This window comes from Lonchura striata, chromosome 5 (assembly GCF_050655825.1).
Source record: "Lonchura striata isolate lonStrDom1 chromosome 5, ASM5065582v1, whole genome shotgun sequence".
NCBI lineage: Eukaryota > Metazoa > Chordata > Aves > Passeriformes > Estrildidae > Lonchura > Lonchura striata.
The window spans coordinates 6,006,874-6,034,294 of NC_140707.1; the positions used below are offsets into that span (position 1 = coordinate 6,006,874).

At 49.0% G+C, this 27,421-nt stretch overlaps 2 protein-coding genes across 2 annotated transcripts in view; one reads left to right on the forward strand and one right to left on the reverse strand.

Moving 5' to 3' along the window:
* The first annotated feature begins 11,293 nt into the window (after positions 1–11,293).
* LOC146767175 (uncharacterized) overlaps positions 11,294–27,421 on the forward strand; it is a 31,709-nt gene continuing 15,581 nt past the window's right edge. The window contains 6 exon segments of the mRNA XM_085582344.1: positions 11,294–12,306; positions 19,033–19,207; positions 19,651–19,807; positions 20,515–20,772; positions 20,836–21,056; positions 21,591–21,622. Coding sequence (XP_085438470.1) covers positions 11,402–12,306; positions 19,033–19,207; positions 19,651–19,807; positions 20,515–20,772; positions 20,836–21,056; positions 21,591–21,622 — 1,748 coding nt within the window. The 5' untranslated portion in view covers positions 11,294–11,401.
* On the reverse strand, positions 19,831–22,606 carry LOC146767176 (uncharacterized). The gene has a single exon (XM_085581194.1). It carries the CDS (start codon positions 21,105–21,107, stop codon positions 20,304–20,306), a length of 804 nt encoding a protein of 267 aa, XP_085437320.1. The 5' UTR covers positions 21,108–22,606; the 3' UTR covers positions 19,831–20,303.

Sequence of the window (27,421 nt, forward strand, 5' to 3'; positions counted from 1 at the left end):
TGTTACCAGATTGAAAGGTTGCTGAAATTTTTTGAATGCTCTCACGACCGCAGCAAGTTCTGCGATCTGAGGGGAACCCTCAACCAGTTGGATGTCAGACTCCCACTTCTGACTCTCCGGGTCCTTCCAAGTGATCACCGATTTGTGGGATTTTCCCGACCCATCGGTGAACACCGTGAGAGCACCTTTAATAGGTGTTTTATTTTTGAATGACTTTGGGGCCAAATATAACGTGTCTTTGAATATTTTATGTTTAGGGTAATGAATGGAAATCTGTCCAGGGTAACTGTCTAAAGCAATTTGCAAACTTTCGTTTGTCTGAAGCAGGGATTCCAATTGTTCCAAATTAAGAGGTAGGTAAATGCACGCCGTGTCACACCCTGCGAGGGTCCGGAGGCGTTGTCTGGCCTTTATTATTATCCTAGCCATTAACTCTGCAGGAGTTGAAATAGTTTTCGCTGGCTGGTGTGGGAGAAACAGCCACTCAATGATAAGGAGTGGGTCCTTCCGCCCAGCGTCCCATTGAAAAAGCAGACCATGGAAGTTTGGGCACTTACCCAGTATGGCAAGGGTGATGGGAAGGAGCCGATCCACACGGTGGGCCTGACGGGATCGTATGGCCTCAGCGACTCTCTCCAGGGCTCCTTTGGCGGCAGGTGTTAGCTCGCGAGGGGAAGCTAGGTCGCCATCTCCTCGTAGCAGGTTGAAGAGCGGCGCCAGCTCCTCCGTGGTGAGTCCCAGGAGAGGTCGGATCCACGTGATGGTACCGCAGATCTGCTGGAGATCCCGCAGGGTCCGTGGGTCGTCTTTGACGGTGACAGATTGGGGCGCGACAGTCCTTCCCGTAATGTGAAAGCCCAAATACTTCCATGGCGCTGACAGCTGGATCTTTTCTTCAGCAATTTCAAACCCTGCAGCTTTAATGGCCTTAACAGTCTTGGAAAGTGTGATCTGCAGATAAGCTTGTGTTTCAGCGCAGATCAAGACATCATCCATATAATGCAGGATGATCGCTTCAGGGAACAGCTTCCTGATCGGCGAAAGCACCTGGGCCACAAAAGTTTGGCAGAGCACCGGGGAATTTTTCATTCCCTGGGGCAAAGTGGTCCATTGGTACCTCTTATAAGGCTCCGCCCTATTGATGGAAGGGACGGAGAACGCGAATCTGGGGGCATCTCCGGGATACAATGGGATGTTGAAAAAGCAGTCCTTGATGTCAATGACTGCGAGCTGCCAATCCCGGGGAAGCATGGAGGGTGAGGGAAGGCCAGGCTGCAGGGGGCCCATGTCCTCGATTACCTCATTGACCCTGCGCAGGTCTTGGAGCAGGCGCCATTTGTCTTTGCCAGGTTTTTTAATAACAAAGACAGGAGTGTTCCAGGGGCTGGTGGAGGGTATTAAATGCCCCAGGCGGACCTGCTCCTCTACTAATTCATGGAGCGCTTTTAATTTCTCCTCCACAAGGGGCCACTGGTCCACCCACACTGGAACATCGGTCTTCCAATTCAGCGGTGGGGAGGTGCGCTCCGCAGTGGCCCATACTAAAAATCCCATGCAGGGCTAGGGATATCGAGGCGGGCACCCCATTGGGACAAAACGTCCCTGCCTAATAACATGATGTTAGATGAAACAACAAAAGGCCGAATGGTGGCAACCTGTCCCTCAGGGCCCTCCACACTTACCAGGTGTTTGCTGCGCATGGAGTTGACAGCTCCTCCCACTCCGGAGATTGTGCCACAAGGGGGCACCAACTCCCAGTCGCGGGGCCACTTTGACCGGGGAATGATGGTGACGTCTGCCCCGGTGTCCGCCATCAGGTCCAGTTTGATGGACTTTCCCTGAAGCGATAAAACAGTCTCAATCATTGGTCTGGATTTGCAAACATTTTGTGTGAGGAAGACAAAATTGTCTTCCCCGGAGTCATGTCCAGCGAAATAGTCCTGTACTGGTGGATCGGTGAGGTCGGCCACGTCGAGGAGGTACATGGCAGCGAAGGGGAGCCCCTTGGTGATGGTGCAAGGTGGTTGATGGCAGACGACCGAGACGGTGACCTCGGACCCCGGCTGAAAACACACCACTTCAGGAACGACGGTAACACGGTCTGGTGTGAGCCTGCAATCTCCGAGTATTAACACTGTCACCTCACAATTGCGGTAAGGGGGTTCCAGGAACCCAGCGGGAACTCTCACCAGGTCCTCATCCTGGAGAGTCACAGTGATGGAGCTTTTGAGGACCCGGTGAGTGTCTGAATCTAAGTTGCGGGTTCTACGGAAGAGGCGGAGCCCGTCGTCGTGGCTCCGCCAACCCTCCGGAACTGTCCGCTGGGCCACCGGTCCTCCCGGATGGTGGGGAGGCCTGGGCGCTGTGAGGGGCCACTTGTTGTCCTCGCGCGGCCCCTCCCCGCGCTCCGTGACCCGTTTCCCGCCTGCTGATGGTAGGGCATCGGGTTCCTGGGTATTGGTCTTGGGGAGGGTGTGTACGAGTAGTGTGGTTGCTCCGGGGGCCAGTATGGGCAGTTGGCTTGTATGTGGCCCATCTGGCCACACCCGAAGCACTGGATGGTGTTAATCATCAACATCGCCTCCCCAATCCCCTTACTTACTGCAAGGGCGACAGTGGTCTCGGTGGAGGCGGCTTTCGTGCAGGCCTCCACCATCTGTGCTATGGTGGGTTCGGGGTCCTGAGGTAAAGTCCTTAATATCTTCTTTGTCTCGGCTGTCGCGTTGGTCATGGCCATCTTTCTCAGGAGCTCTTCCCTCGCTGCAGGATGGTCTATCTGCCGGTCGATGGCCTCCCTCAGCCGGTCCACGAATTTTATGAAAGATTCCTCTGGGCCCTGGGTAATAGCTGAAAAGTTCTGGAGGGGGGTTTTCCCATCGGGGATTTTTAACAGTGCCGCTCGGCCAGCCTCCTTGATGTCATCTAGGACCTCCGTGGGTAACAGTATTTGGTCCTCTGGCTGGCTGAACTCCCCCTCCCCTGCCAGGGCTTCTATGGCTTCCTCTCCCTCTCCAATTGCCTCCGCTAAATTGTGTTTTTTCAGAAGAGGCTTGAGGAGCTTTCTCCATTGAATGTCCCACAATAAAAGCTCGGTGGGAGTGAGCAGGGACTTGGCAATATATTTAACGTCATGCTGGACCAATGTATGGCCCGAGAAAGCGAGGTCCAATACATTCTTAAAGAAAGGAGAGTCTCGACCATAGTCTTTGGCAGCCTTCCTCAGTTCTTTAATCTCCACATATGGGAGTTGCTCCCAGTGTGGCCGCTGCCCCCTGGTCCTCACCACAGGTGCTGCGAACGGCCCCAGATCTCTTGCGAATTCCAAATCCCCATCCTTAATTGCCTCTGCCCTGATCCGGGCCCACCCACCTCCCGGCCGAGGTGTGGGCCGGGGGCTGTCGCTGTCCTCATCCTCATCGGAGGATGAGGCAGGACGAGCAAGGGCTCGGACCTTCCCCTTGGCCGGTGGGCTTCGGTGGCATGAAGCCCGGCAGGCCAAGATGGCCTGCTTCCGGCCAGGCCGACTTCCGGTTCCGGTGGAGTGGGAACCAGAAGAGGCCTGAGGGGAGGCGTGGCCAGGCTCACCCACCGGGGTGTGGCCTTCCGGCAGGGGGTTCCCTCCCACCGGGGCGTGGCCTTCCTGCAGGCCGGTCCCTCCCACCGGGGGCCCACCCAGGGGTGTGGCCATGGGGGCTGGAGGGGCGGGTCCCGACGACGTAACAATCGACGCGGTGGTAGGGGCGGGACCCGACGCAGGGGCGGCACTCGACGGAGGTGGAGCCTGAGGGGGACTGGCAGGGGCCCGAAGGGAGTGAGGAGGTGGAGAGGAGGCGCCATTTTGTCCCTCGGTGGCGGGCTGCTCGGCCATGTGGCCGGCGCCATTTTGTGAGGTGTGGTGACAGAGATCAGGAATCGAATAACATGGTTTTAAACTGGGTACAGGGGTTTGAGGGCTTTGGGGAGAGGAAAGACTCGCACTGGGATGGCCAGTCCCAGGACGAGGAGAGGACAGAGTGGGGCGGGGAGCAGCAGGGAGACGGTGGCAGCCCTGTGCCTGGTTATGGCAGGGTCTGCTGCCCGACCCACCCTTAGGGGAAACCGAGTTAGGAGTGGGGGGGGCGGAATGAGGGTTAGGAGAACCGGGGACCCAACTCTCACCGTTTTGTTTAAATAAAGTGTAAATAGAATGAAAAAGTGGAAAAAAATACCCCACAGAAAAATTCCCCTTTACTTGTAATGCGTATAACAGTTTCCCAACATTTCCCCAGAAAATAAGAGAAGAAAAATCATCCCTGGAGGTGTCAGGGAAGTTATCGAAAATAAGATTAACAAAAGCCTTAAGGTCCCTCTTTTTAAAAGAAATGTTCCCCAAAACAAGGGAGGATTTAACGTGGAGGTAAAAATCCCGCCGGGCAGGAGACAGGCGATTGCCCATTCTCACTGCAGAAAAAAGGAAATCCCCAAAGAGACAAAGAGAGAAACGAAAAGGAAAAGAGACAGGGTCGGGTGCCAGACAGGGCACCAGGAACTCACAAAGAAGACCGCTGTCAAAACGAAAAGCCTCTGAGGGGGAGAGGAAGCGCTGCAGGTCTCGTCCCGTTCGGAGTCTGCTCCCAAACTCGAAGTCGAACCAGGACGAGGTGTCTGCAGCCCGCGAGGTAGGCGATCTTCTTCAACGAAGAGCAGCCGCTCGTGGAACTGGCGGCGAATGGCGCTTTTAGTCCTCGGGCAGCCGGATCGCAGAGCCGATGGAGCCGAGGAGACGCTCTGCAACTGACTCCTGAGAGGGGTCAGTCTGTTCGGGCGCCAGTTGAGGGCTTCTTGGTCTCTGACCACTCTGCTTGTCAGAGAGCCGAGTCCTCAGAAGCCGGATAGCGTAATGAAATCTTCCTCTATGAAGGCGGGACGACTCACAGGCGGCTTTAATTCCAGGAGGGTTTATTGAGGAACAGCAATTCAGGGAGCGAAGGGAAAACAACCTCTCCGGGAGGGAGCTCGCTCTGAGAGCCCCGAACAGGGGGCGGAATGGGGATTATAACTGGGACAAGAGAGGCAGGGTCCAGGCATGAAGCGTTCAGTGAAGGAAGGCTTCGGGGGCAGAGTCAGGGTCGAGTGACAGGGTTATAACCAATGAGGGTAAGGGGAAGGAGCGGCTTCAGGGAAGGAACCAATGGGGGTATAAAGAACAAAGAACTTTCTAGAACCAAGGGATGACAGACATACTGATTAACAAGGGGAAGGGATGACAAAATGATTGACAACAGGGGAGGCGGGGAACTACACACCTGTCACCTCCCAGGGTATTTCGGGGGGACAGTTTCCCAAGTCCCCTCCCACAATTGCCTGCATTTCTCCTTTTCAGATTCTTTCAGTCGGCTACTCTGAGAGGTCCAGCTTGTTCTAGTGCTTGTCAGGAACTGATTGTACTCTTGATTTATGCATCAATGCACCAGATGTGGAATCATCTACACTGAAACTCCCTCTATCAGAGCATTTTCACATTCCAGATAATTTTCAAGATGTCCACTGACAGGCTGGAATTATTATTATTACACAAGTCTCCACTTTGGGCTGTACGCTCTGGAGATTATTTCTCTGAATTCAGCCAGGTTTGTATTTCCTAACAATTCATGGTAACACCTCCTGTTTTCTTAGCCTTGAACAGTAACAATGAAAACCTTACCCCCAGCACAACTCCCCAGTCCACCAGTTAAAGAAAGGACAAGCTGTCAACTTCTCCAAACCTTTGTCCTGCTCTGCTGCAAGAATCCTGCAGCACACAGGGTGTGGAAAGCCAAGAGAAGCTGTAGTTGGTGGCACATCCTGTGACAGGAGCTCGACCTCATTTTCCAGGAAGGGTTCTTGAGAAGAGCAAAGAGGACTGTGGAGAAGATTCCTGAAAAACTAAAACAGCTTTCCAGAAGTGAAATGAAAATGAAAAGAAACAATCTGAAATGTTTTCCCCTATTTATGTCTATGCTCCCCTTTTCCATCTTGTTCTCCATCTCATAAATTCCAAATGCATGTCACCTCTAAGACTGGTGACTTAGCAAGTTTTAGACACTCTAACATACCATGAGCTACACACAGTTTGCCTTCCCCTGTGCCTGCTGGAAAGCAGTGCTGGAGCCATAAGAGCAGTGCTTGGGTCGGGCACGAATCCTGCAGCCAGGGAATGTGCCCCGCCGGTGTGTGACCCTCAACAGGACAATGCACAGCAGCTTTGCTGTGCCGGGTCTCCATGGAGCCATCCCAGGAGCAGCTGCTGAGCTCAGAAGCCATCGCAGCCAACACCCAGCTCCAAAGGCCCTTGGCAGGGTGGGCTCCTGGCCTGGCTCTGTGTGCCAGGAGCCGGCAGCGCTGAGTGCAGGGAGCCCAGGGAGGGCACAGAAACGCTGGGTGAGAAATGCTGGCGCACAGCGAGATGGGCGAGTGCAGCCGGCCAGGGCAGAGGAGCAGCGCACACAGGGGGCACAGCCCCAGGACAGATGGGCAGGGCTGGGCAGGGCTGGGCAGGGACAGAGGCACCCAGGCCTTTGTCCCTAGGCTCAGGCAGCACCTCTGGAAGCCCCACAGAAGGAACTTTCCTTGGTGGGGCTGCACTTTGGTTCTCCCTTGCCCCTCCCTAAGGAGGATGGCAGGGGTTGCAGGTTTATGGCATTTGTCCTTGCTGCCCCTCACATCCCCCTGCCACACAAACAGCCCCGAGCCACCCGTGAGGGACAGGCCCTGCTGTGCCTGTCTGGGCTCAGGGCTTGGCCTTTCTGCTTCCCCCAGCCAGCCCAGGCCTTGCTCAGCATTGCAGTTCCCTGCTCTGAGCCTTGGGCTCCCTGCAATCCTGGCCTCAAGGATCTGCTCTCTCCAGTCCCTGGTAGCCTTTGGCAGTCCCTGTCTTCAGTGGGGCCCAGTGATGCTCCAAGGGACTTGGAGTTTTGCTTCTGACTCCTTGAGCAGCTTCCTCAGCCTTCTCTCAATGACTGAGGATCCTGGGCTCAGCCCCAAATCCACCATAGGGATCATTAAAATACAGAAAGCCCTCAGGGGAGATTTGTCTTCATTCAATGGTCTGCAAATCCCCAGGGCTTGTGCAGCTGATTGGAGCCAGTTTGGAGTTCTTGTAAGGAGGAAGATTTCCAAGTGCACCTCCTGAATTTTTTTCTTTTATAAAGGCAATATTTTTTTGTTTTCCAGTTCAGAGAAGAGCTTATAGAAGCATGCCCCAGGTGATCTTGATGCTCAGTGTCTCATTAGGAGGTCTGGGCTTGCAGAAGAATGAGCCCCTTGAGGACTGACCCTGTTTGGACAAGCTGCTCCTCACCCCCAGCCTCACCATGTCTGACATCGCCCACCTGGCACTGACATCCCTGTGCCCTGCAGCAGAACCTTGTCGCTGAGCTCTGCAGCTCCATGTCCCAGCCCATTGCACCGTGTCCCACCTGCTCTCCTCAGGGCTCTGCCTGCACACAGGCCCAGGAGAAGTTTTTCTCTGGGGAAGGAAAGAATGGAAAAGCCTGAGCAGGTTTCCTAAACAACAAACCCCACTCAGGAACCACCTGCTCAGTACAGGCTGCCTGGAATGGTGTCACCTTTCTACAAGAGACAGTGTGACCAGAAATGATCTCTGGAAGCATTCTCTGAGTCTCCTAGCTGAATTGTCTGTTCCTGACATTTCCCTGAATCTCTGATGCAGATGGAAGCTGCTGGTGCCATCCTCACCTTTTTTAACCTCTCTTTGGAATGCAAACAGATTTTCCCAGATATGTTAAGCACTATTTGCTCAATGTTTCTATAAATCTTTTCTGTCACCAATGGAATGAAAGCGCCATTTTGGCACTGAGTGGGTGTCATGGAAGCAAGGAGTCAATTGTGACCCTGGGGTCCCATGGAACCAAGGGGCCATGGTGACACAGCAGGGCCATGTGGATCCAGCAGTCCATTGTGACACTGTGGATCCAAGGAGACCACAGGGACACCCCCAGAATCTCATGGAACCAAGGAGTCCATGGTGACCCAGCGGGGCTGCATGGAGCCAAGGGTCCATGGTGACACTGCCCATCCAAGGAGGCCATTTGGACACTGTGGAAGCTCATGGAGTGAGGTGGCCATTGTGGCACTGAAGAACTTCATGACACCAAATATCCATGGGGACACAGCAGGGCATCATGGAACCCAGGAACCGCTATTGGCAGTGCAGAAACTCCTGGAACCAGGGGTTGTTGTGACACTGCAGAACCAACACAGCTGCTGCACCTTGTCCCCTGCCCTGCACAGCTCCTTGGGAGGCACGGCAGGAGCAGCACCCTGGGAGCCTCGGGAATGCCCCTCTGGGATCCATGGCACACCCTCCCAGGGGCTGGAATTCCAGTTCCCAGCCAGGAAAAGATGTTCCTGCCCTTGAAGGCAAAGCTCATATGGAAGAGCCAAAAGCCAAGTGGAGCAAGATCCTACAGTGACATTTCACTGCCAGCCATCATAACTTCACCCATGGTTGTTGTAGCTCGTGGATTGGGAATTAAATCATGGCAGGGCCATTGGTGGGGGCTGCCCTGGGTCAAGGGAGGCAATGAGAGAGAAACAGAGCAGGCAATGGAAGGCAGGAGAGAAAGGAGGTGTTTTGGTTTGGAAACACAGGTGTCTGCTAAGAAAGGCATGGGCCTCCCCTGAAATGGAAAAATGAAGACTCTTTCTTTAAGAATTGTTATAAATTTGAAATTAAGGGCGGCTGTCAGGTAAAAATATGGAAGCAGGAATAACAGTTTTTTACTAGGGAAAAAAAAATAAAAGAAACAATGAAGTGAACTAAAACAACACTGACAGGGTCAGAATACAACCTGACACTCTGTTGGACAGGGTGTTGGCTGCAGTCCAATTGGAATTGTAGCTGCAGCCCTCCAGGAGTGTCAGGTGTGGTTCTGTTGGAGAAGTGATCCTGTAGAAAAGGGAGTCTTCTTCTGAAGAGGCAGTGGAAGAGGCAGCTGTTCCTCTGAGAAATCCAGCCCAGAAAAAGCTGTGTTGGTGGGCCAGAATCTCAAGACTAGATGCAGGTAGGAATGCTTGGCTCCTCCCTCTGGGCAGAACATCTCACAATGGGATGTTACAGTTCTTATCAGTCATGCAGTGACATTCAATAGCCCATTATCAGCAGATGTCTCCCCTGAGGGAGGATTGATTGTGGAAGAGATAAGGAAAAACTGCCCACTTAACACAGGACAACTGCCATACAGATGGCAAATAGAACACATCTTGCTTTTCAGTCTGGGGCAGGAGGACACAAACAAAATCAGCTGAGAAGGCGGCACTCTGAAAAGCAAACCAGAACTGACAGAAAATGAATGGGACAGAAATCAATAGTTCTGGAAGTTTCATTTGCTATCAAAATAAATCACACCCACTCAGCCCCGCACAATCCTGATCCCACAACCTCAAATTTGGATCTCACTTCTCCTGATCTCCTTGCAACCCCATATCAACCTGGAGGCTGTGGAATTGAGTAATTTTGGCATGGGACTGAGGTGGGAACCAGCCATTTTGAGGTGGGATTCACCTATTTTGGGGTAAGATTTTGGGGTTTCGAGTGGGATTGAGTCATTTTGAGGTGAGAGACAAATCCACCTTGGCTTTTGGAGTGCAAAGATATGGAAAATACTACCAGATATCCCCCAAGAACCAACAGATCCTCCAGAATATGTTCCCAAAGGATAAATTCCACCTCAAATACCTCTAAAATGGTGGGACTTTTAACATCTCTGGTCAATACTATTTTTAGTAATTTTTCAGGTGTTTTTAAGTGATAAAGACAAATCAGAAGAAAATTAGGGCCAAACCAAAACCAGAGACTCCTTGAGCATCCTCTGGGCACTGAACAAAACAAACTCAGCAGATATTAAACTTAACCCTACAGATAATGCCTTGAGGAAGATTTGCTCTTTCCGCAAGTCTCTTGTGATTGAAACGCAAACAAATCCCAAACATTAATAAACCAAAAACAGAAGCAATTCTATGGCAATTCCAAATTTTATCAGTTCAAGCACAGCTCCAGCTCAGATGCTGGCAGGTTCCAAAAAAAGAAACACAGAAATTTGTCCCAATACAGATTATTAAAAGGAAGTTAAAGGTCAGTGTAGCTGTCACAAAGGTGACAGGGACCAAGAAAATAATGCTTCTTCTCCAAGACTGTGAATTCAGGAGATATTTGTAAAATAACTTGAGCTGGGCTTCTTGTAGGACTTTAGTAGCCTTGTGTTCCTCACCAGGTCATGAATGATCCATGTCAGCCTCACTGGTGTCATCTGCTCCCTTTCTTTCAGTGATTTTAACAAACTTAAGAGAGAGATGGAAAGAAAGAGAAAAGGGGAGAGAGCCAAGGAGTGACAGGGACAGAGATCTCCCCTGAGACAGGGCAAGTGTGACATTGTCCCCTGTGTGCGTGGCCTTCCCAGGGTGGGGGTTTTACACCTGAGCCAGTTTGGGTAAGGGGGGTGGTGTTCACCCCCCACCCCGTGCTGGGATTGCCTCACTGTTTCAGGTTACAATGTCAGATGTAACCAAAAGTGTTTTCAGTCCCCATCTCCATAAACTGTTATCAACAGGTGGGGCAGTGTTCTTTATCTCTTCCATGGCTCAGCCCTGATAACACCCTCCAGGGGCCATCTTCTCTTAATGGGCCATTGAGTGTCACTGCAGGACTGATAAAATTACATCATCCCATTGTGGGATGCTCCGCCCAGGGGGAGGAACCAAGCATTCCTGCCTGGATATAATCTCACCATTTGCAACATTGCGAACACCTTGCCTACTGCATTCCCAGAGGAGAAGAGCTCCATAAGCACCACTGGACCTTCAGAGGAAGACCAGACCCTTCTACAGGATCACCGCTTTGACAAAATCACGTTCATCACTCCAGCCGGACTGCAGCCACCATTTCATCAGACTACTGCCACCACCCTGAGCAACGGGTTGTCAGCTTATATCCTGACTCTGTCAGATTAAGCCAGTGTTTCTGTATCATTGTCTTCATTTTAATTTTATTATTCAATTATTATGGCTTAGACTCTCCCCCTGGTTTGCTTTGAAGCCAGTACAAAACTCACTGTGCTCATCCCTTGTTTTCCTCCCAAAACAAGATTTCCCGTACCCAAACATTCGCCAGATGGAGGACAAGGTTACAAGGAAGAGGAAGATGCCCTGGGACACCGAGGCAGGTGAGGAGGAAGTCAGTGCCCCTTTCTCCCTCTCTCCTGCTCCATCTCCCAGCCCAGCACAGCCCCCGGCTGCAGGACAGCCCCGCTGCCGGTGCCCTCCTGCCAGGGATGCACTGGGGGGATCTCCTTGCCCTTCCCTCTGGCACAGAGGCAAATCCCATCCTCTCCTTGTCCTTCCTACCCCAGAGAAGGAGCTGCGGATGGAGACCAGGAAAGACAAATCCCTGCAGCAGAACCTCATGGAAGAAGCCATTTTGAGCAACTCCATAGTGCAGGAATCCAACAGGGAGGAAAATCCCTGGAGATCTTACAGGAGGACGGGCTGCAAGCCCAGTGCAGGATGCTCTGAGGAGGAAAGACCCACTCTGGGCCAGGAAGGTGGGCAGAGCTTCAGCCAGAGCTCGGAGCTGGTGGTCCCTGAGCAGCTTCCTGATGGGGAGAAGCCCTACAAGTGCTTGGAGTGTGGGAAGAGCTTCAGGCAGAGCAACAATCTGAAACGACACCTGATGATCCACACCGTGGAATGGGCCTACGAGTGTGGGGAGTGTGGGAAGGGATTCAGCTGCAACTCCCACCTTGTCAGGTACTTACACATCCACACTGGGGAGAGGCCCTACAAGTGTGGGGAATGTGGGAAGGGCTTCAGCTGGAGCTCCCACCTGATCATCCACCAACGCATACACACTGGGGAGAGGCCCTACAAGTGTCCCAAGTGTCATAAGAGTTTTCAGACCAGCTCCAATCTCCTTGTACACCATCGGATTAACACAGAGGAGAGGCCCTTCCGCTGCCCTGACTGCAGGAAGGGCTTCAAGCACAACTCCCACCTCATCAGGCACCAGCGCATCCACACCGGGGAGAGGCCCTACATGTGCCCCACTTGTGGGAAGATATTTCAAAGCAGCTCAAATCTCCTCCTGCATGAGCAGATTCACATGGAGGAGAGGCATTTCCTCTGCCCCAACTCTGGCAAGGGCTTCAAGCACAAGTGCAACCTTGTCAGCCACCAGCGCATCCACACTGGGGAGAGGCCCTACGAGTGTCCCCAGTGTGGGAAGAGCTTCACCCAGAGATCTCACTTGACCAAACACCAACAGAGCCACCAGTAAGGGAGGCCCTGAAAATGCCCCAGCTGCAGGAAGAGCTTTGTGCACTGCTCCAGCTTCATCCCCCATTGGAGGACCCTGTTGGGAAGAGCCCTGGTGATCCATGTTCCCTGTGATCCATGCTGGGAAGACACCTGTGCCTTTTCCTGCCCCTGCCAATGACCTGATATGGGATTGAAGGACATGAGGGTCTGGCCATGGCCCTGTCACTACATTCACTCCCACCTCAGGTCATTGCCAGGGTCTGGAAAGGGACTCTCTCTCTCTCTTTCCCTGAGGAGAAGGGTGTCCTTTCCATGCAGGAGGAAATACGTGGCCAGGAAGATGCAATTGATGGTGATGTAGTTTTCCCTGTAACTAGTTTTTCTTATCCCTTCTGTTGTCAATATTTTTTTCTGTTTCTGTTTGTTCCTTATCTTTTTGCTGTTCCCAGTAAATTGTTCTTATCCCAGCGAGGGATCTTTCCCTTTTTTCCTTCAATGGAAGTTGGGAGGGCAATGAGTGCTAGTAGGGTTTTAGCAGGAGCAGGAAATTGAGAAATGCCATTCCTGAATCCCGGCCTGTGGAAACTGAGCATCCCAGCTGGTGCCAGCCCTGGTGGCCATGGCAGCAGCCTTGGGAGCGCGTCCCTGGCTGGGGCTGAGGGAACCTCTTCACTCTGGTGCCCAGGGACAGGAGTGGAGGGAGCGGCTGCAGCTGAGTCGAGGCAGGCTGAGGTTGGATCTCAGGAAAAGGTTTTTGCCCAGAGGCTGCTGGGGCACTGCCCAGGCTCCCCAGAGAAGGGTCACAGCTCCAGGGCTCTCTGAGCTCCAGCAGAGTTTGGACAGCGCTGCCAGGCCCAGGCTGGCAGTGTTGGGGTGTCCTGTGCAGGGCCAGCAGTTGGACTCGAGGATCCTGATGGGTCCCTCCCAGCTCAGCCAATTCTGTGGTTCTGGGATCCCATGAGCCTGGGGATGGGAGTGCCAATGGTTGCCATGGCAACAGGCTCCAGGCCTGAGCTGGTGTCCATGGCAACCACCCCTGGCATGGGGTCTCCATGGAGCTGCCCAGGGACTGACCATAGCAACAGGGGCTGGGGATGGTTGCCATGGGAACTGACCATAGCAACAGGGGCTGGGGATGGTTGCCATGGAAACTGACCATAGCAACAGGGGATGGGGATGGTTGCCATGGAAACTGACCATAGCAATGGCCATATTGGGATTTCACCTCCAATGTTGACTGCTGTGAAAGACTGGAGGAGATTGTTGGCTGGAAACATTTCATGTGTGAGGGAGGAAGGGGCAGGTCCAGCCTTGCCCTGCCCTGGAACCCCAGCACTGCCCTGCCCTGGAACCCCAATCCCCCCAGAGCCTCTATCCCAGCCCAGCAGTGTCTGCCAGTCCCTGGCACAGCACAGGCAATGCTCCACAGCCACCTCTGGAGCCCCAGCCCTGCTCCTGAGTGACCAAATGACCCCAGGTCCCACCTGGGGAAGGGCCCAGGAAGACCAAGGGGTATTTAAGGCTGACCACAAGGCAAGCACACATCTTGACCCTACCTCCTCTTGGAATTTCCATCTGGACATTGCTACCAGGAGTTGGTAGCTGAGTGTGTGCTTCTCTGTATCTTATTGTTCTCTCTTTTTGTATCTACCTCTTCTATTTCTGTACTCTTGCCAATATTGATTAACTTAAAATTCAACAGCCTTAGAGTTTGTGAAGTTGAATGGGCCAAGTCAATGCTTTGAGAAGTTTTTTTTGTTGATTGAATGCCATATTAAAACGTTTGCCAAAGTTTCACTGATTTTCTAAATTTCCCAGTAAAGGCTGCTTTGTTGCTTAGAGCTCCTGAGAAACTCTTGATAGTATTGCTCTAGTGCATCCAACTCAGAGTGTTGCAGATGATAGATAGATATGATTGTTCATAAATAATACAGCTAGGATGAGAAAAGTTCTCCCAGCTAGCCGGATGTCACTTCTGTCCTTGGATGAATCCTGGAGTGAAATGGACTGTTCCATCTCACCCCCCAGAAGATGTGTGGCTCATCCCACACCTCTGTACCTGCCCCTAAAACATCAGCGTCTGTAACCCTATTGGCCCATGCCTTATCCCAGCCCACCTAGGAGCCCCTGAAAAGGGGGCTCCGAGAAGCCATGCGGCCACTTGGAACCTCTTCCCGCTCTTGGAACCTCTCCCCTCTCTTAGAACTTCCTCCCCTCTTAGAACCTCTCCCTCCCCCCCTGGGGCTTCCCCTCTCCTAAACCCTCCTTTTGTCTCTCCCCTCCCCTGCCCTCTTAAACCCGGCCACGTGCTACACCTGAGAGCACGAGGCTCGGACCTTCCTACACCCCCAATAAACCTTTTTCCCCAAGAACAACCTTCAGAGATCTCTGCCTCCCTCCACCCACACCGTGCTGGAGTGTGGTCATCCCGCATTTAGGTCCCTGGGCTATTTGGTTTTTGAGTTGAAAAGACTAAAGTGGTTTCAGTGGTATAATATACACACGGCTTGTCAGGTTGAGATCAAAGCAGCTTTAGCTATAAGAGAATAGATGTCTGCACTTGGCAAACTCTTATTTTTCCTCCACGTATGCTGTACATTCATCAAAGAGCATCTTCACAAGACATACTTTCAGCTGTCACCCACTCCTAAAACTATTGCAGCTGCCTTCCTTTCTTCCTCAAAAAGTAGAATGGGGCTTTTTTCAGCCCCAGCCATCCTTCTCACTGTGCAGAGATAGGGACTGTGCAGTGCCATACAAGTTCCTCAGCCTGGGGACAGGTGCTCATTCTCTCCTGCCTCCAATGGTGTGAGTAACAAACTTGCAAGCAGGAGACACTAACAGAAGCAGGTGTCTCTCACTTTTTTTTTTTTTTTCTCTCTTTTTTTTTGTTGTCACTTTCCAGTATTCTGTGAGCAGTAAAAATCCTTAAATATTTGCAGGGGAAACTAAATTTTTTGTTCTTGTTTTTGCTTAACTAAAAATCTGGGGGTTTGCCAAGATGCAGATCAAACCAACAGCAATCACTGTCAGTGGGATTTTTTTCCATGTTGAAAAAGTTTAACAATTAAATTCCGTCATTTACTCTGACATGTTGAGATATCAGTCACTATTGCATGGGCCATGCACTTATTCTGGATTATATCTCCCCGTTATATAACCAAGTATTCCTTCAGTACAATGGTCTTTTTGCCAAAAGACTTGATGTTCCATAGAAGATGCAATTACTGTACAGAGTTTGTGCATAAAAAGAAAAATCCTCAATCTCTGACATATGTATAGAGCTGACAAAGGAAAGAAATTCAGTATCAGAGCTGGGTAAAATGGCTCATGGTTCAAGTGGTTGTTTTTAATGCTTTTAATAAAAAAATCCTCTGCTGTTGTTTTTAAGTACACGTAGTCAAATCTGGAAAGTTGAGCATAAGAACATAATGTAGCCACAGTAGGATAATGGACTGAAGAAAATAACCACTGAAAAGACTGAATAAAAAATAAACACTCCCCACTTTGTCCCCCAATTTTTCTGGAATTGTTTAAAGCTAAAAACTACAAAACCAAAATTTACAGAGCTATTTTTTCTGAAGTGTGGACTATACAGTAGTGATAATGAAAATGAGAACAAACCTCCTGGGATGGTTGTGCTACTTTGCCCTGCCAGATACAGAAACATTTCTATACTTTAAGTATTTTATGTTGTTTTAAATTTTATTTCATTTCTAGGGAATAACAGTACCTCAGGTCATTTTGATGTCAGATTGTATTTCACATAATTTCTGTATGAGGTGCATTTCTTTTCTTTGGATACTTCAGGAAAACATTATGAGGAGCCTGAAAATTGATTATATGAGCTGTGGTCAGGATGCAGCCTTACAGAAAAATTATGAGCACTAAACTTTCCTTGCCAGCAACAATTAAAATATGCAAACCAACATTTTAAAGAGTTTGAGTTGAATGGTGATGACTTTAAATGGCTTTTTAAAGATGGTGACAAAAGTACTTATGGGTATTTTCCCCTATACTCATACAATTCTGTGTCTTTAATGCACTGTAATCATAATAAATATTTCCAGAACTGAAGAAACAGAGCCTGAGAGCTTGTCCATCCTAGGAGTTTCTATTGTTCTCATAATTTTTTCTCTACAATTATCTCTTCTCTTGGAAACACTGTGACATAACCATGCTGCCATAATAAGCATAAGCAGTAGAAATCAAATTCAGAGCTACACAACTTATTTTACAAGGAGAACAGATAATGAAATGGTAAGTAGTGTCAATATACATTAATGGAAAAAATTGCCTAAGCCCTGCATGGCTCTGAAAGAGCAAGCTTTCCAGTTATTTTCGAATATTCTGATCCACATGGAAAATGCAGAGAAGTCCTATTTTGCAGGGCTGATTTGCTTCGTATGTGAGCCATAGCAAGGTCAGAATCCTTGGAAGGACACTGCTTCTTACCTCAAGATTTCTGTGAGCTTCTGCCTTGCTTCTGGCTTGGAAGACCTTGAAAGACAAAAAAAGAAGAGGAAACAAGTGCACTTTTAACCAGGGGTGACTCAAGAGATTAAATCGCTGCCCACTGGCCATGCTTCACAGAGCACAAAGCGAAGATTGACTGCCCATGACGACATTTGAACCTTGTGTCATTGCTGTGAATCCTCCTGGGTGTACCTTGCTCCTTAGACTGAAGGCACTGTCATTGAGCAAGCTGGGGGTTAAAGCAGCCTTTTTATTTTGGATAGTAATTCACTAATACTTGGGGACTGAGAGGATTTGGGTTGAAGTACTTATTACAGCCTATTTCTGCCTTGGTGGAAGGAGGTGAGAAGTACAGAGCACCTGAAGCAAGGAAGAATTGAGATATGCCAAAGAACCAAAAATCTTGATTGGCCACCTAGAGCAAATCTTTGTGGGCTTTAGGAAACTGTGGGGTGGCTGCTCTCACCTGCTTCATGACTGGCCTTTCTTTTCCTGCATATTATTTTCATTTCTACTGTTTGTAGTGTTTTTTCTTGCACTTTGCTCCTTACTATGAATTAGTATGCTGCTCAAAGCTAAATATCAGCCAAATTGATAAAGATAGGTTATTTATATCTTCTCAGGATTTAAATGCCACAGAAAAAGTTGGGGGACTTGAGCAGATCAAGCAATGTTTTACCCTGCAGCCCCATGTAAGTGACTAACTGCTTTAATGGCAGGTACATTGACAGCTTTAGTTTGGATATGGAGGGAAAATAGATTGTTTATTTGAAGACACTGCTACTTTACTCAAATTTGCTACACTACAGCTCAAGGGTTAGAGCACACCTAGACAGTGTGACCATGCTGTAACTATCACTGTGTTCATTTGTAGTTTTTTACTCAGAAGTTGAAGCTTCTTCTTCTTCCTTTAATTAGCTGCATCTATCAGGACCTGTTTTGTTTTCTGCTATAAATGGTGGGTCAAATAAAAAGAAGGACAGATTTCAGGCAATTTGAGAAATTTTTCTCCTTTTATTATTTCTTCACACATATATATGTAGATATTGCTGAAGGGCAGCTATTACTGAAGGGTAGCTCAATCTTTTAGGACTAAATTGTTCCCTAGGAGTTGTAAAAGTGACTGTGTAAAGAAAACTTTAGCAATCTTTCCAAAGATTGCTAAAAAAGTTCAGGAGTACTCTGCTGCAAAATTTCAGGCATTTCAGGGCATTTTCACTTCAAACTTCAAGCATTTCTATGGAAATGCTCAAGAGACAGCATACTTAATATATCCAACATCTCTGTTTGCAAAGAGTCTATTTCAGATAGAGGTATAGGAAGGACATTCTCAAAGATACAGAGGGTTACGTACAAAGAATGACACATTTCAGGCAATTTGAGAAACTTAACTTCTTTTATTAGTTTCTCAAACATAGATATTCAAGTATTATTTAAAAGCAGACAAGCAACTGGGGGAATTCTCTAAACTAAGGGTAATTCTCTAAACTAAGGGTTTAAACTAATCTAGTCTAAACTCTATTTCTCTACACTAAGGGTAGTTTTGCAAAATAGTTATATACTGCCAACACTAAAGGGCCTCTGGAATGAATGCTAAGAAACAAGTCTAATTAAAACTACAACTCACTAAATAACTACATTAAGTCCCTAATAGGCTAGGTTGCTGTCTTCGAGGTATTCCAAGCAACCTCCATCAGCTTCACTGTTCTTCTGCGAGGATGTGCAGGTGGAGCCAGTTTCTGCCTCCTTGACTTAGGCAACAGCACTGTTGCAAATGGAAGGTGAAGGGCAAGGCCACTCACGGAAGTGTCTGCACAACGAAACCATGTGCTGCACCATCTTCCTTTCACAGGAGCAGGAAAGCAGCTTCAGGATTGCCACGGACAAATACAACAATCACAAAGAGTCGACGTCGCAGCAATCGGCTGTGAACTTCTCCATCAGAGCTTTGTGCAGGGAATTCTTCTCAGTGTTGGAGAGCATCATCCAGAGGCGAAAGTGCAGCTGAGCATAAGCCTCCATTGCCTTTCTGTGGGCATCCGGATCTCGGGCCAGGTACTCAAAGAGGTTGAGTGGCTCAACCTTTTGCATTGCTGGCGGCAAGCTGATCTCTGCAGGAAGCTTCTCGTTGCCTAGAACAAAATGGTCCAGGTGTTTCCATTTCAGGCAGAGCTGCATGTATGCCATGATGTCCCACAGCCGCAGTGGAAATTCCTTCCTGCGCCAGTAGACCGGTGGTAAGATGTTTAACACATGCATGACCAGAGTCTTCCAGTTAGAGGTGGAAAAACCTGTGCCGCTCAGCATGCATGTGAAGAGCTGCAGGTATTTCAGGTGCAACCTCTTACATGGTATCTGCCTGGCAATGTGCTGGAAGAATTTTGCCTCCGCCACAGCGAATGTCTCAGGCCATGCTGTTCCTGTGAGGATGTTGGCCTTGGTGGGCTGACTGCTCACAAGGTTACCGGAGTTGCCTTTCTGGGCCTCTAAGGGCTGGTTGACCACAAAGATGTCAGAGTCCCCTTGGCACACCCCAAAAAGCATCTCCACCGACAGGGTCCTCTTGCCTCTGCTCAGCTGGAATTGGCAGGACCGGCTGCAGGGCTGAAACACCAAGTGCCATGAGTATGACTGAGGCACATGCAGCCACGAGCATCTCACCATCTGGAAGAACCAGCGGGAGGTTTTCTCCACATCCAGGTAGGAGCCGGTGCAGAGTGTCTCCAGGAGGCTGCGCTGCTGCTTCCGCCGCAGCTCGTCCTGCGAGTGGTGCAGGAGGCACAACAGCTTCTCGCCCAGCTGCTCGCTCTCATACGTGCACACCAGCTCCACACGGACGCTGAAGGTCCTTGCTGCCGTCTGCCCTGCACTGCTTGGCTCTAGGTGGAAGGTGTGCCCTGGCGGGGGATTCAGTGGGACCAGGACACGGTACACCCCATCCCACTCATGGGGGCTCCAGCCCTCAAAGGCACTGCCCACCCCAATGGCTACTCGAGGCACCGGATCAAAGCTATTGCTCACACTGTACACAAAGACACGTGTGAAGCTCTCCATCAGCTCAGCTGTCACTGAGCAGCCTCTCTCCAGGTCCTCCACAGGCCACTCTATACCATCCACTAAAAGGATGTCCTTCTCATTCCCAGCATCTTGGGTGTCTTCTCTGTTTTCAATTCCACCACTGGCATTTTCTTCCCTGCCACCATCACTGCCACCTTTTTCACTGGCAGCCACATTACCTTGTTCTTCTTCTTGTCTATCATTATTCTTGTTTCCCTCCACATTCACATCAGCCTGTTATTCATCCTTGTTTCTGTCATTGCCATCTTCTGCTATCACATCCTTATTTACTTCCTCAAGTGCAGGAAAACCACTATGGGCAATTTCATTCCCACATTGATTGCTATCTTCCTGCCCAGTCCAGTCTTTACTTCTTTGGTCATTGGCACATCTGCTTTCCTGCACCTTCACATCCATGTATTCTTCTGTTCCATCTACATTGTCTTCACCTTCATTTACATCAGTGTTTTTGCCTGCCTTTATAGTAACACTATTGTTTTTTTCTTCATTTCCTTCTCCTTCTTCCTTTCCAGTGTCCTTGTCTTGGTCCACCTGTACATCCTTGTTTTTTTCTTCATTTGCCTCTCTAGATCTTCTTTATTTCCAGCAACATTGCCAGGTTCTTCTTCATTTCCTTCAGTGATAGTGTCTCCTGGCATATCCCCATCACTCTGTCCTTCTTTCTTTAAGTGATAGCCATTGTCGACATCGCTGTCTTCCTTCACATCATAATTGCCACTGTTGACATCGCTGTCCTCCTTCATCTTCACATCATAATTGTCTTCAGTGGCATCATCCTTGTTGCCATCATCTGCAGCCACAGGACTGCCTTCTCTGTCATCTTCAGTGCCGCTGTTTTCTGCCTCCAGAGTCATATCTCTGTCTTCTTCACCTTCCTCTGGATCAGCGGTGTCTTCTTCCTGTTCAGTTATTCTCTCATCTCCCAAGGTCTTGCAGGAGCTCTGGTCCTTGCTGCTGCTGCTGCTGGCCTCACAGCTCCTTCTCCTGCAGCCCAGCCACAGGCCCAAGAGGAGCAGGATGCCAGCAAGAACCCAGAATGGCCACTGCTGCAGGGCACCAAAGAGCATGGCTCCCCAGCCCTCATCCTGCTGCTGCAGGGGCCCCTGCTCCAGCTCCTGCATCAGCCGGGCCATCTCACGGTCCAGCAGCTCCTGACGCTCCCGCATTCTCTGGTGCGTGGCCTCATCCAGCCCATCCCCAGCTGGCTGGGGGTACTGGATCAGGCTTTGCACAAGCACAAACAGCAGTGACAGTAAAGCCATGGTCTGCAGGAGGACACACAGGAGGGGCTCAGTGGGGCCGGAATGGAGACAGTGAGGGGCAGGAGCAGCAGGGATGTGGTGGCAGGAAGGAAAGGGCCCCCGGCAGCTGGCAAGGCTGCACCGCTGCCCCGCGCGCCCCGCGCCCCCAGCAAGGCGCTGCGCCCGGCGCTGGGCCCTGGAGACGGGGCAGCCCCGGGGACCGGCGCTCCTGTCCCAGCCCTCCTCCAGCCCCCTCTCCCCTCTGCTGTGTACTCACCGCTTGCCGAGGCTCTACTGGGGCAGCGGCACCGGCCTGGGGCCTTTTATAGTTGCCCCCATTGTGACACGGCCCCTGTGCTGTCACAGAGCCCAGAGCGCATCACAGGCCAGCCCCGCCCGCCGTCCCAGCCCGGTCATGGAACTCATCATGGCCCCGATGCAGAGAAGAAAGGAACTGAAGTCTTTTTTTGTGTTTCAGGCTCTCTTATGTAGTTTGTCTCACAGCCACACAGCACTCCCCCTACCCCAGACTGGATGTGAGACTTCAAAAGGTGATGCATGTCATCTGCATCCTGTTCTGTTCAGCGCTTGAGACAAAACACCTCAACACCTCTTTCTGCTGCTGCTGGAAGGGGCAGATGAGATGGCTTGAGCTATGCTTGTAGGAAGCTACCAAAACAGTAATAGCCTCTTCAGCTGCACACTCACTAGGCAGAGGAATTTACCTCAAGGCACATGTTGGACCTGAAGGCACATCTGGAAGTGAAAAAGCATCTTGAGAAAAAATATCTGCATTTAGTCTCAGAGGAAGAATTTGAGCCACCTCAGAGCATTTCTGTTTTGTTCTATAATTTTGGGGTTGGCGGCTTTTTTTTTTTTTTCTTTTTTTTGAGGGCATAATAATTGTAATAAACACTACCAAATGTGAATTTCCCCTCTCCCTTCTTTGATGGAAGACAAGCAATGAAAAAGTGGCAATTGCTCTTTCTCTGCATCTTACTCCAACATTTGCAGTTATTAAAATTTGTATCTTCTTTTCACTAGTCCATCAGTTTGAGGTGATGTCTGCAAATGAATAATAATTTTTCTTACCACTGTATCCTCAGCTTTAAGAGGATTCTCTCCCTTTCATATTCAGATCTTTCATTTTCTGCTTTATGCATCCTTTAAAGACCAGAAGCCTTTTCCCTCTGCTTTTTAATTTACTTAGGAAAAGCACATTACTTAAACAGTTACATTTGGTTGGTTGAAGGTTGCCCATGATATTTATTTAGCTGGAGGTTTATCTGGCTGTCAGAATAACTCACTGGAGAGATCACAATTTTATAACAATGCTGGTCAACCAATGTGACCTTCAACAGGACCACCTGTGGTGAACCTTGTGAGCCCGCCTGTGGCACTCATCCCTGCCTTTTCTGGCATGATTTTATATGCTACTGCACCTCAGGCACACAGTATGTAACTTCTGTCAAGCCTTCAAGACACTAGAAGTGTGATTCTGGAAATGCTGATAAATATAAAATATACGACTCAGAGATAGCCATGTTACCTCTTCTTCTAAGGTTTCCAGGCCTGTAAACGAGGGGGGACAGGAACAACCAGACAATCAATTTATGGAACACTGAAAAGGTCAAGATATTGTAATATGCTGTATTGCACTGAATCTATGGGATATTAAAATTCAGATGGTTCATTCCTAGAAAATATTTGCAGTTGCACAAATAGAGAAGCACAGATTTCCACCATGGTGGCAATTACACAAACAAATGGATCTACTCCAATTACAGTTCGAGACAAACATCCTTGTGTGAGCTTCTTTGGAGCTTTTATATTTGGAGTACTGAGTTGTTCCACTCAAGCAGAGGAACTTAACCTGATACCAGGGATGGAAGGCTTCTTCCCTTCTTCTTTCTCATAAACAAAATGATGAGAAAACATTAACAGTCAGATCAACCTCTGCTAACCTTTTAACTTCAGCTGTTGATATGATTAAGTCAGGACCCTCTGTTAGACTATTTTTACCTCTTATTTTCTTTCTCTCCTTTCTGATCCTTAATTTGCACTTGACATTTCAATTGATTTGTTGGGCTAAGGAATTTTGCCACTATTAGCTTTACTTTGACAAACCTCTCTTATTTTAGCATAGAGGGTCCCAGAAATTTAGCTAGGAGCCATTTTGACATAAGGGAAAGATCAGGTTTCTGGTCTATGTGACCCTGTACATTTTACAGGCTTTTGAGGAAAAACTCCTTTTCTACAGGATGCAATTTCTAAACCTCTGGACATTGCTAGTCTAATCGACCCTAAGTGGTGACCAACATTTTTTAAATCCTTATCAAAATCTGGACCTGCAGCTCAACTGAGGCTGCAGCAGGAACACATGGAGCAGAAAGGGTATTATATGTATCTCGCAGAAAATCGTCTTCTCAGTACATCCCTCCTCTCAGTGCTTGCTTATATTAAGCACTGAAAGTCACAGTTCTCTATACACAGCAGAACCTGACTATTTAGAAAGGAAATAATTTAGCCAGCTAACCCAGACAGAGAATTGAGGCATTACTTCAGGAGAAATGAGGAAGGTGATGTCTGTCATTAGTCTTCAGTTACAAGAAGAAATAAATCCTGTCCCAAATTAAAGCAAGAGTTGCAGACCTCTTGCATTGCGACTACAAACAAAGTTGAAAGAGTATTCTGGCAAGAGCTTCTGAATTTAAATACAGAAATGACACAGGTCACGTGAGAACCAAAGAATGGAAACATTAATAAAGGAAGCAAAACCCTGTCCCTGTCACTCCAAGATGTCTTCTGATATCCATGGCAGAATGGTGAATTTGACAGAAACATTTATGTCTGCCAGGCAGATATCCAGTTATAGGAAAAATTTCTGTTTGTCTATGAAAACGCAGTTTTCAGTAAAAAAGATGAAAACTAATTTTGAATGTATATAAACAATACAAAATCATTCTTCAGGATATCTTTATGTATCAGGAGGCACATCTTTTATAACACTTTTATTCCTATATTTGTGAATAACTGTTTTGCAGAGCTATTTTAACTCAAATAATTAAGCTTTCCTTCTGTTTTATGTTTAAAAGTTTGGGCGTTGGGGTTTTTTGGCATTTGGAAGCAAGTCAACTGGAGAGCATTTTCTGTGCCATCTGAGGTCAAAAGTAACAGCATGGAGTCAGAGAAGGCCATTCAGCAGGCAATTTGTGTCCTCAGTTGGGTATCCCTTCTGTAGAATGCAGCTGGTATAAACTATACAGGGTCTGGGGCTACAGAAACAGGAGAAATTAAGAAAGTGAATTTTCTAGGAAAGCTTGAAGTATAGAAAACTTTGAGCATGCTGTTAAAGAAGTTGTGAGTTTGGTTCAGGGGACTGCAGAGTTGATCCCTTCTTCAGTCATATTTCAATTGTTAATACAAGAGGAAATAGATCTTTTGATCACTTTTTCCTGTTAACAATCTGTTTTTAAACACTTCTTATAGATTGCTTTGCACTCATAGTATGATAAAAAACACAATTCTTGAAAAATTCAGCTACATGTGAAAATTAGATTTGGAAAAAATGGTGCTTCTTTACAAGTGTTGAAGTAGTTCTCTCTTCTTTGAGTAACTCCAGCTTTAGAGCAGGTATTTGAAAGTTACTAGTGAATCATACCTATGTCCTTCACCATTCTAAACAGACATCTGCACTTTGAGCCACTTTGGAAGCCTCAGCTGTTATGTGCAGTGCCTTCTCCATAAATAGCCAAAAGTTAGGGTGCTGGAGACTCCATCTTCACTGAGAAAATCCATTCTAAAACTTGCTGAAACTATTACTATCTAATCCCCAGCTTCTAAAGGTGTTTCTTTTTATCCCCATTCATTCTTTGTACCCAGCCTGAGCTCTGGGGGTGCCAGGGGTTCTGGAGGTCCCATTTGTATTCCTAAAGCTGCCATAACCCCCTGGAGGAACTCTCCTGCAAAATTAGTTCTGCTCTCTGAGTCTATGGCTTCCACAGTCCCTTTTATTGGAATGATGTCTTTTAGAAATGCCTTAGTAAGTGATCCAGTGGTTGCTGAGCAGTCAGAATTGCTTTTGCCCCCCTGTTAGGTGAGATGGTGTCACCAGAAGATATTGAACCCTTCCTGCTCAGGGCATTTCAGTGCCAGGCTCTTACAAGCACACACAGCTGTGCTGGTTGAGCTGACCATGGGGGTAACCTGCGCTTTGTCTGATTCCCTTTCCTCAATAACAGCGTGTCTTGGAACTCTTTTCCCTTCTGCTGCCCTTGAAGAGCCATCCAGAAACACATTTTCTGCCTCAGGCCAGGCAATGTCTCCTGAATCTCCCCCAGGCTGGGTCTGGAGCTGTGTCACTTGAATGCAGTGCTGGGTTTCTTCCCAGCCCCTCTGTGGGCTGTTCAAACAGGAGGCTGGGTTAAACCCTTCCCCTGTCCTCAGTTCTGAATCCTCCTGTGCCACTGAACAAGTTTCACACTGTAATAACCGAGCACTGCTCATCCATTGCGAGGCTCTTTTGGTTATCAAAGCTTGAACTTGATGGCAGACTGGAACAGTTGGAGATCCTGTTGTCATCAGGTTTTGGTCCTGGGTCCCCGCTGAAGCTGTGGCTGCACAATTCTGCAGGCAATGAGGCCACTCTGGCCACTGGGTGAAACATTTTGGCCCAAGAATTCCTTTGGCATGGCCCTGTTTAACATTCACCTACAATTCCAATTTCTTTTCTGAGTCTGGAAGAGCCAGAGCTGAGGCATCAATATTTTTGGTTGTTCATTTTCTCAAGTTTTGCTCTCTTTCTCCTGTCTATACCACAGCATGGAGGCTGTCTGAGGTTAAAAAGTCCTACAGTGTTCTGGCTGGAACAGAGAATCCTCAATCCAGGCTGTGTAATTCCCTATTTATCCTCAAAATTGTCTCAGCTCCTTTTTGGTACTGGGAAATGTTACTTCTGAGATTGCCCAGTGCCTCTCTGGGTCAATTCACCAGGAATCTTCAGTCCCAGTATTTCCCAAATATTTAACCTTTTTCTCCACCATTTACCATTTGTTTTTTTTTTTTCCCCAACACTCAAAAGATATTTTTAGCCAGGAAATTCAGCCATTTCACTGGGGCTTTGTCTAGCACTTGTTCTTGTCCTCCTCATTGGAGCCATCTGATTCCCTGACTGGCAGGATAGGAGTGCTGTAGGGAGACATCCCTGGCTCCAAAAGCCCTGCCTTTAGCAGGGACTCCATACCAGGCTGTGAGCCCTTCCTTCCCTCCCCTGGAACAGGGTGTTGCTTTTAGACACCACTTGTCCTGGTTGCTTCCAAGTAATTTGGAGAGGCTCCACATCAAATTTTCCCCCTGGGGCTGCCCACACCTCTGGGTTCCCTTCAGCACAGGCCTTCCCAGACATTTGACACAAAGGTACAGCAGCAATAGCCTCTGTATCACCTTTTACAATATTACAATGCCACCATCAAATTCATTCCTAGTCAATTACAATCAGAGTAGGAAGAAAAAGAAATTAGTTTATTTCAAACCTACCCCCCACAGCTCCTAACAGTGATTGAACAAGTGATACCAGCTCAACTTTCCCATTTATTCCCTTAACAATGAAAACATTCCTTTACAATTTTCCCCCCTTAGGTGTAAGATTCCGAGTGGATGGAGAGGCCCCTGTGTCCATCAGGAGAGGCCTCCTCTGGATGCAGACGCAGCCTGAATGTTCTGCAGGGCTCCAGTGTGGTGGGTCCCCGGTGGGATGGGAGCTCAGAGAGCCCTGACAATCCATGTCCATGCAGGGGTGGACTTGCTCCTGCTGAGGGTGCTGCTGTCTGTGCTTGCAGTGTCCTTGTGGGCTGCAGCTGGAGCCCTGACTCCTTCCCAGGGGCTGTTTGGGTGGGCTCTGCCCTGGCCAGGAGGGCAATGCCTCTGCCAGGTGCTTGTGGCCGACCCCGTCATCCCCTGGGTGCTGGGGCCCCCTTGGGCCCTGGGGTTGATCCCTCAGGGCTGTGGGAACTCTGCCATGGCCTTTGCCTTCAGCTTGGCCTTTTGCTCATCCCTTCTTGCCTTCAGCTGCTGTGCCCTTGTGCCCAAGTGCTGCAGGGCTTCTTGTGCCACTCCTGCAGCCCCGGTCACTGCCTGTGGGTGCTCATCCTCTGAGAGCTGCTGAGCTTTCTGCAAAACCTTTCCTTTCTGCAGGGACCCAAACCAAATCCTGAACAGCAAATCCTGATCCTTCCATGTGCACTCTGCATTTCCCAGCTGTTCCTTTGTTTTCCCCGTTGTGCTCAGGGTCCCTGCCCAGCCCGTGTGGCAGAGCCGGTGCCTGTCCTGCCGCAGTG